At 41.7% G+C, this 9,382-nt stretch overlaps 1 protein-coding gene across 1 annotated transcript in view; it reads left to right on the forward strand.

The window, feature by feature from the left end:
• DOCK1 (dedicator of cytokinesis 1) overlaps positions 1-9,382 on the forward strand; it is a 254,970-nt gene that overhangs the window by 213,470 nt on the left and 32,118 nt on the right. The window contains exons 40-45 of the mRNA XM_014308424.2: positions 1,680-1,784; positions 4,042-4,183; positions 4,403-4,481; positions 4,809-4,893; positions 5,668-5,754; positions 9,103-9,279. Coding sequence (XP_014163899.1) covers positions 1,680-1,784; positions 4,042-4,183; positions 4,403-4,481; positions 4,809-4,893; positions 5,668-5,754; positions 9,103-9,279 — 675 coding nt within the window. The remainder of the gene's footprint in view (positions 1-1,679; positions 1,785-4,041; positions 4,184-4,402; positions 4,482-4,808; positions 4,894-5,667; positions 5,755-9,102; positions 9,280-9,382) is intronic.

A 9,382-nucleotide genomic window follows, 5' to 3' on the forward strand; every position in this document is an offset into this window, starting at 1 on the left:
TTCTTCATTTCAGCATAAAAGGAATTGGGTAGGATTGTTCCTCAGCTAGAAATGGTTGTCAGAGGTGATTTTTCACCAGGGGGTGGCTACTCTCCAAGTCCCTCAGTTTTCATTTTCCAACTCCTTTTTGCTTGCACATGGGAATGTGAATGGGTTTGTCACAGAGGCAGACACTCGTTAATTATCTTACTAGATCCATTCTGTAGGAGAAGTTGGGATTTGCACTTTATTCATTGTAGCCAATGATCACAGAGTGATCGAACGATTTGGCTTGGGAGGACCTTAAAGCTCATTCCACCCACTTTGCCATGGGCAGGGACGCCTTCCACTGTCCCAGGTTGCTCCAAGCCCTGTTCAACCTGGCCTTGGATATTTCCATGGAGTTTCTCCCTCTTTTAAGAAAGGAAACCCAGAACTTCCAGTCCTCACATCAGACAATTGAGTTTATCTTCTCATCAGCCAAGAGGTGAGATGTCACAGAATTAGTCCTGGTGTGCATTTCCCTCACAAGACAGAGATCAAAAGTCGCTCTCCCATATGAGTCAGGTCTCACGTACCCCATCAGCTTTTCTTATTGCTGCTGCTGAACAGCTCTTTTTTTCCTCCCACAATAAAATTTAGAAGTTTTTAGTTCTTTCTATTCTCCTTCTTGTCTCTTTTCTTCAAGCAATATTAAATATTAGCCTCTAAGACAATTCACAAATGACAGAATAGTTTTGCTCTGGATGAGCTGAGAAATACTCGGCAGATCTGGGTCTTTGTAGTCTTGGTGCCATTTACAGTTTTCTGTCGTGTGGGAGCAGCACTAAACCTCCCCCCAGATCAAAAGTCATTCTCTTTGCAGAAATAATAGACTGAAAATAAGTTAATGAACAGATCTTCTGAAGCTGCTCATTTGCTATTATTTCATCATTAGAGATAAAGAACTCAGCGTCGAAAGCAGATGGCGTCTGACATGCGTGTGTTTGTTCCAACATTTACATTTTCCTGCAGTTCTCAACTGCCTGCTTTCCATATGCAAATTCATGGTTGTAAATATGTAAGAGAAGTAGTAGAAAAATGTAATGAGATGTAAGAGCCTAAAACTGACAAGTCAGCACCTTTGGGATGAGCTGTGAGGGGCTTCATCCTTCCGGTGTTTTGGCAATGGAAGTGTCACAACTGGAATTTCAGATTGCCTTGCAAGCTCCTGACCTTCATTGCCAGCGAAATAGTGGATGAGAATCAGTGAGGTTCACCAAGATGAGGTCCATCAAAATTGAGATATTGGATTTGGAACAGTGAGGTCCACAATGATGAAGTTCAACAAAATTGAACAATAAAGTTCACCAACATGAGGTCCATCAAAATTGAGATACTGGATATGGAACAATAAAGTTCACCAACATGAGGTCCATCAAGATTGAGATATTGGATATGGAGCAGTGAGGTTCACCATGATAAGGTGAAATTCATCAAAATTGAGATATTCCTTAGGGAGCAGTCAGATTCACTGTGGTGAGTAGAAAAATCATGCCTATAGAGTCTGGTATTTCCAAATATTGCCATGAAATCTGATATAAAGGTGAGGAAAAACTGGGGAATGAAACATCTTTAATTTAGAGATGCATACAAGATCTTAAGTGTAAGGAATCTCCTAAAAACTCAGGTCATTCAAATCACTCCTGTTTATTTTGCAGAGAAAACAAGCCCAGTTCTATGAAAACATTGTGAAGGTGATACGACCAAAACCAGATTATTTTGCTGTCGGATACTATGGCCAGGGATTCCCAACTTTCATAAGGGTAAGTGTCATGTGTTTCCAGAGACTTTTCTTGCTCTGGAAATTTCCCTTGGCTTGGAGAAACCTGCCTGACACTGACAGGTGGTTTTTAGGTGTACAAAACAAACACTGATTTTTCCTTTCTGGTTTCTATGATGGAATATTTGAATTTTAGTAGAAAAACTTTCTCTTCAAACGTATTCAGTACTTTCTATTTCTTCAGGGTATCACTAGAAATGAAGATAAATAACCCAATCCATCACTCAGGGTCATAACCATCTGAAATGGTGACATTTTTGCCGTGCAGGTTTATATATATTTATATATATAATATATATATATGAGCATGGTAGAGAAACCTTTTGTATGACCATGTTTTCAGGTAAGTGTCCTTTCCAGCATTGTCACTAAAATGAAGTTGACTATCAAAGGTGTGTGTGACACCTTTAATAGCAATTTTTATTATTGATTTGTGTGTGTCATGTGCCAATTTAAGACATGTGTCACTTGGTTGATGCCAGGATCATAGCTTTAGTGACATTTTAAGGGTTTTTTTCACTAATATTAGGATTTTTATGGGTTGAATTAGTGGCTAAAGAAAAGTGGGGCTATAACCTGTCTGAATTGCATCTGTATTATGAATCTCTAGCATTTTGCAGTTGGTGACACAGAAATAACCCATTATTATTTTGTTAACTTCCCTGGGCATCCTGTGCCAGGGCTCACCACCCTCACAGGAATTAATTCCTTCCCAATTTGCCCTCTGAAAACCAGGCTGTTGAGTGCCCTGCTGATGGAGAAAATCCTCACTTTTCCCTCTATTCCAGCATTCCCTGTGAATTACAAATGTATATACATAAATTACAGTTATACAGAGCCACCTATTATTATTACCTTTCTTTCCCCTACTGAGCTTTTCAAAAAGCAGCATTGCAGAACTAAACCCAACTGGGCAAATGTGAGCAACTCCAGGTTCCTACCCCCAGTCAAAACACCCTTTTTTAATAAGTGCTGTATAATTTCTTCACCAAGTATTCATTTTGAGATGAGTAATGAGGTTAAGCATATTCAGATGCAAATTTTATCCAAACTTGCTTTAATATGTTTGATCAGTTAAAAATATGCAAGTTGTCTTTTACATTTTCCTTTAGAATTTAATGAACTTGGCATGTAAATGGACTGTATAAAATATCTCTTCATTTTCTTTATTGGCAAAGAAAAAACCAATGCTTACAAATACAATAAACTTAATTTTAGAGTTATAAAAAGCTTAAAGTTTATAATGGCAAAAATCCAATCCATTAATGTGAGTCTTTTTATGAGTCAGTATTTTTGGATATTCCTCCTTAAATCTGCATTATGTTTCTGTTTTTCTCTGCTGCTCTTTTTTGCTCACCTGAGTGCCTTTGAATAAATGTTTATGTATAAAAAGCCTAATCCAGTTATTTATTGACATCCATTCCATCATTAGCTGTGGAAGGTGGAGGAGACATCTTGGATTTGGTAATAATTTCTCTTAATATATTTTAAATGGCCACCAATGTTACAGATCCTCGAAATCATGTTTTGAGGTGATTTTAGTGTGGCTTTAAAAAATACCTAAAGGTATTGGGTATGGGCTTAATGATCCCAGGATGGAATTGGAGGTGAGAAAAAGATATTGATGAAGTATTGATTATGACGCAGTGTGAGGAGTGTGAAATTCCTCTCGTACTGAGAAGTGCTAACAGCATTGCTGTCAGCCCATCTGAGGCCCCAGTTCTGTACTGGGAGCACTGGTTTTAGCTCTGGGGGTGCTGGTGGGTGCCCCTGTGATGCCTTGTGAGGGCTGCCCTAGAGCAGAGACCAGAGTTCCAGAATAAAGCAGGGATTTATTCCAAGGATCTCCTCCATGGACCCACCTTGGGCAGCACAAGAGCCCAGCCAGGGCTGCACCCAAGATGAACCAAAATGGCCCCAAAATGCACGAGCGGGCACGGGGTCTGTCACTGGGATCAGTTCTGCTCCATTTGCACCTTGCAGTTCATTGTCCCATTCCAGCTTTAGCCCCTGCAGTCCCACCCTGCTTGTTTTTCTCTCTCCAGCCCACGGTGTTTGTGCTCTGGGGCTGAGATTTGGGTCATTTGTCCTTGGTGCCCAGCTGGAGCAGGAATTGTTTTGTCTCCCTGCTCTGTGCACAGAGCTCACCCACCCTTAATATGAAGCTCAGAAGTGCACACTAAAGCAGCACAGAATGTGAAAAATAGGAAAGCTAAACCTGAGGCATCATGTGTTTGCAGAACAAAGTGTTCATTTACCGGGGCAAGGAGTACGAGCGCCGCGAGGACTTCGAGGCGCGGCTGCTGACGCAGTTCCCCAACGCCGAGAAGATGAAGACAACGTCACCCCCTGGTGATGACATCAAAACCTCCTCTGGCCAGTGTATCCTTGGGCTGTGCACCCAGTACAACCAGTACAACTAGTGCATCCAGCAGCTCAGGTCAAGAATTTACAGCCAACGTGTTGCACTTCTGCCCTGACAGGTGTAACACACCGATTTTGTTGTTTTGTCCTTTTTTGTGTGTGTGTGTGTGTTTCTGTTGAGCTGTTTGCTCTGTGTGACTGAAATTCCCTTTTCACTTCTTAACCCCTGAAATTCAGATATTCAGTGCTTCACTGTAAAGCCCAAACTGGATTTACCCTCAAAATTTCACAGGCCAGTGTCAGAGCAAATCGTGAGGTGAGTTTGGGTTCAGTTGTGTTGTTTTCTCAGTCCCCTTTATAGCACATTATTGTTGCATTAGGAATCTGTGCACAGCCAAGGGGTGTGGACATTGTGAGGGCATTTAATGGTGATTTTTAATATTGGCCCACATTCCGACCCACTGGAAAATAGTGATCCCATATTTGTTCATGAACTTCCTCTAATATTAGAATTTAGTATCCATTCCTAAACAGACAGCATTTGATTTTCATGGTGCATTTGGGGCTTGGAACTGCATGACCTCTGAGGTCATTTCCAACCCAGTCCATTCAGTGCTTCCATGATTCTTTTCCCTCTTTGCAGTTTCTACAGGGTGAATGAAGTCCAACGCTTTGAGTATTCACGCCCCGTTCGAAAAGGAGAGAAAAACCCAGACAACGAATTTGCAGTAAGAAATTATGAAGAAAATAAACCGCTTTTGGTTTGCTTGTTTATCCCCCTCTATTTTGAGCATCTGAGCCATTCATTATCTTTTGCTTGTTGAGAAATAAATTCTAGGTTTAAAGGGATTATTTTTCATAGAAAGTTAATTAAACCAATTTATCATGTTCTCGTTCATACCAATAGGAAAAAAAATGGGCAAAGCTGTATTTATTTTGTAAAAACAGCTCTTCTGAGAAAGGATTTTGAATTGTTACACCTGAAACTCGTCTTGCCGTGAAGATTCCAGTCAGGCATCTGAAAATCTTTTGTCACGAACACATTTTGCTTTTTCTTGCCTTTTTTTTTTTACTAAACCATTTGTTTCATCTAATGGTCAATAAAATGAGTGCTGTGAGGAGGCCCTGGCACAGGGTGCCCAGAGCAGCTGTGCAGATCCCTGGAAGTGCCCAAGGCCAGGTTGGTTGGGGCTTGGAGCAGCCTGGGATAGGGGAAGGTGTCCCTGCTTTTGGAACTGGATGGATTTTAAGGTCCTTTCCCACCCAAAAACATCCAGTAAAACCAGGGGATATTTCCTTGGTATTCTCCTTCAGAAAGGGAGCAGTTGTTCCCTGCTGTTCCCAGATTTAAGTCAGTGCTGCTCCATCTTCCATTTGGAATTCCCCCCTGGCTCTGTGACATCTGCCATACCTTGGTGCCTGTCCTGCTGCTGATGGTTTAGGGCTTTACCCCGAGGTCCCAGCTGTCCATTGATAACGAGACACTTGTGTTCCCTTTGCAGAACATGTGGATTGAGAGAACCATCTACGTGACAGCCTACAAATTACCAGGGATCCTCAGGTGGTTTGAGGTCAAATCAGTTTTCATGGTAAGATCAGCTTGGCTGTATTGAGATTGTGTAAAACAATGGGGGTTTTATACAGCCAGGGAGCATTTGTGTGTCTCAGTGACTGTGCTTAGATCTGTGAACAAGGAATCCATGGAATTGGACCTGGCACATCCTGAAGGAACCTGCTGAGGGTGCTGATTGTTCACTGAGGGTGACTCAGGCAATGCTTTTCCATTCCTGAAGGAAGGGAAAGCAGCCAGCCCTCCAAGGCCTTCAGCCCTTTCAGAGAGCATTTGTGTCTCTCAGCAGGTGCCTAGAATGAAGAGAGACCTGAGGTGGTGCAAGGAAACCCTGCTCCATCCCAGAGAATCTAGCCTGAACTTTATCAAAGAGGATCTTGATATTTTGATTGTCATTAATTCAAAATACCCCAATAATCAAAGGCATTGTGTGTCTGCCTTTCTTACCACTCGTGGTTAAAGGTTGTTTTTGTTTCTTCTCCATATTTAGCTAAATATACCCTCAGCAGCCTCACAGAGTAACTCCAAATTACTCATTTCTCTGTTCAACCATTTAGACTGTTTAGATAAGACATATCCATTAAACGCCTTTAAGATTAAATTATTCTTATGCAGCTGTAATTTTTAAGTAGCAATAAAAACATTGTTACTGCGTTTTTGAAATCTCTCTTGTGAGGCTTATTTTTAAAGGAAAAGAACAATTTGCATATGATTAATTAAAACCTTTTTCATTGCTCCATTGAGGTTATGTTGGACAGTTGTATTTGGATGAACAGAAGTAATGCAGAAAATTACTATGGTATCTATAGTAACAGAATATGAATGTGATGTGTGACAGTAACAGGCAGCTGAATAAAACACATTGAATTTTTAATGAATTTCATAGTTTCAATATAACCCTGATGGAGAAGATTGTATTTATCTTCATGATGGCAAGAAGTGCTGTTTGTAAAGGCTGGCAGATCTGATGCCAGTCCTGATGAGCAGAGAGCAGAGCCTGACAGGCACTTGGTGTGCACCCTCCTGCTCTGCCTGGCATCCAAATGGGCACAAATCCCCTCAGCCTTTTGGGAGCAAGGATTGTATGAGTTGCAGAGCTGAGAAATGATAGCAGAATGGAACTTAATAACGTGTGGGAAGACTGCTACAGATAACTTCTGACCTCCTCTGGCACAGTTCCCACAAAATGGGTATTGACTTTCCTCAAGATCTCTGTCAGCTAAAATGCTGCAAGGAGGATCACAGGGTTTACATCCCTGTAATGCTAAATTGTGATTATGGATACAGATATTATTGATCCCTTGCTAAGCACCAGGATACTCCAGCAGCTCTGCATGTTTCATATTTTATTGATGGAACTGGAATATCGTTAAAGGGAGAGGTGAGATTACATCAAATCAGTGCTGAGAGAACGGAGTAATTTCATAAATGCAGTGTATTATGTTACATAACCCATGGGAACACGCAGAGTTGCTTTAAATCTGCTGGCTTTTCCAATTCTTTCTGAGTACTTTTACCTAAACCTTTGCAATCTGCTCATTATCTGCAAGGAATTTGGGGCCAGCATTCCTTATTCTGTACCTGATTTACTTTAGCTGGGCACAAGAAGTTGTAGGGGAGAGGGAGCAGCCAGAGAATTAGAAATCAGATTTTGAATCAGTTTAAAAAGCACAAATGCTAATCTCTGTTTTGTTTTTTATCTTGAAATTCTGTAGTGGTGCAAATGTCTCAGGAGAATGTAATTCCTGTTTTCCCTGGCTAGAGTGAGGAGTGCCCAGAGTGGCCCTGGGAGCAAGGCTCAGAATTTACACTTATCATAAATAGCTCTCACCAGGTTCCAAAGCCCAGTTTGTAGTAGTGAAATGGCAACTGCAATTCTCCATCTGCTTTTAAAAAATTAGAGGGAGTGTTACAAGAGTAGTAAAAGAAAGGAGAATGAGAAAGAAAGCCATGATTGCTGCTACAGAAAAGTCAAAAAGCTGTCAGCTCAATGAGTGCTAATTTCTGGAGATGCTCAAGAGCTTTAAAAGCAATGGTTCATCAACACATTATTGCACAGTTATAAGGCCATTAATACAAGTGACAGAATGCTAAATTTAGCCTGTGATGTTCCCAGCAGTTTTGCCCAATCAGATGCTGGATGTGGCTTCACTCCCCAGTCCAGATTCCCCCGTGGCAGGCTGGGCTCTGTCCGAGCCTGGCCTGCTCCCCGTTCCCAGCAGAACCACCAGGCTCCTTCCCTGCCTTCCAGATTCATTCAGCAGGCAGGCTGCTCAAAATGCTAATTAAAACATCCTTGATGTAATCAGCTGGCAGGTGTAAGAGTAACAACTAAAGAGATTTGATTATAAGTGGTTCTCAGAAACAGGGTAAGCAACTGATAGCCAGGTAGAAGTGCTGCTTTGTTTATGTAGCATTTATGTAAATGAGGCTGTAATCAAATATACACTTGCATTTTCCTCACAGGCCTCAATTAACCTTCCTTTCCTCTCCCTTCCACATCATTTTTTTAATACAAGCAGGCTGTGGCTTCCAGTGAGGACTCTCTACACTCTGGATCACTGCAAGTTACTGATTGTCAGCCCATTCACTAATATTTAATATATTTTAATACTGTTTTTTTTTCAACATGAACTTTTAGAAAGACACAATAGCTGGGCATAAAAAGTAGCTGGAGGTCAGTCCATTCAAATAAAGCAAGTTTTAGACAGCATAGGAGCTAATTTATCCCATGAAGGCATCTGGGGTGACTCTTCTTTGAAGTCCAGGTAGCAAGAAAATTTCTCCCTTCAGTTCTCAATGGTCAGATGAAGAAAATGTGACCTCTTGGGAAAAAGCACAGCAGATAGTTTAGATGTCATCTCATCAACGTATTCAACTCGATGTCCTTGGAAACACACCAAAATAATCACTGCAAAAATATCTTCTTGATTTTTGAGCGGCTTAGGATTACATTTTCCATCAGAAAATCCACGTTAAAGTTATCATTTCTTTCCTACTGTTACGTTAAGCTGGATCTTCTTTGTGCTGCTAAAACTCACCAACCCTTAATCTCTGATGTTCTCCGTAATCCTCCAAAAAACCTCACGTGATTGCTGCCAGAGCCTTTCTGGATGCTGTGCTGGGATGTAATCCCTCCTGCAGCAGCAAAATGCAGTTAACTTCCTCCACTGATACCCATCATCATATCAGTTACTGCAGCACAGAGATACCAAATACCTCAGTCACCCTTTCTGGTCATTATTGGTCAAAAATCTCCCAATAACCTGGGTTCTGAAAGGCCTGGAGCATTTCTGCCCATGGGGTTTTGCTGAGCATGTTAAAAACTCTGCCCCTGGTTTGAAATCTCCTTTTGTTTGGGTTTCAGGTGGAGATCAGCCCGCTGGAAAACGCCATAGAAACCATGCAGCTGACCAATGACAAGATCAATAACATGGTGCAGCAGCACCTGAACGACCCCAACCTGCCCATCAACCCCCTGTCCATGCTGCTCAACGGCATCGTGGACCCTGCTGTCATGGGGGGCTTCGCCAACTACGAGAAGGTAACGCCAGGATTCCCTGGATTCCACCAGGATCCCCTGGATTCCACCAGGAATCCCTGGATTCCACCAAGATCCCCTGGATTCCACCAGGATCCCTGGATTC

Source organism: Geospiza fortis, unplaced genomic scaffold, assembly GCF_000277835.1.
Source record: "Geospiza fortis unplaced genomic scaffold, GeoFor_1.0 scaffold452, whole genome shotgun sequence".
Lineage (NCBI taxonomy): Eukaryota > Metazoa > Chordata > Aves > Passeriformes > Thraupidae > Geospiza > Geospiza fortis.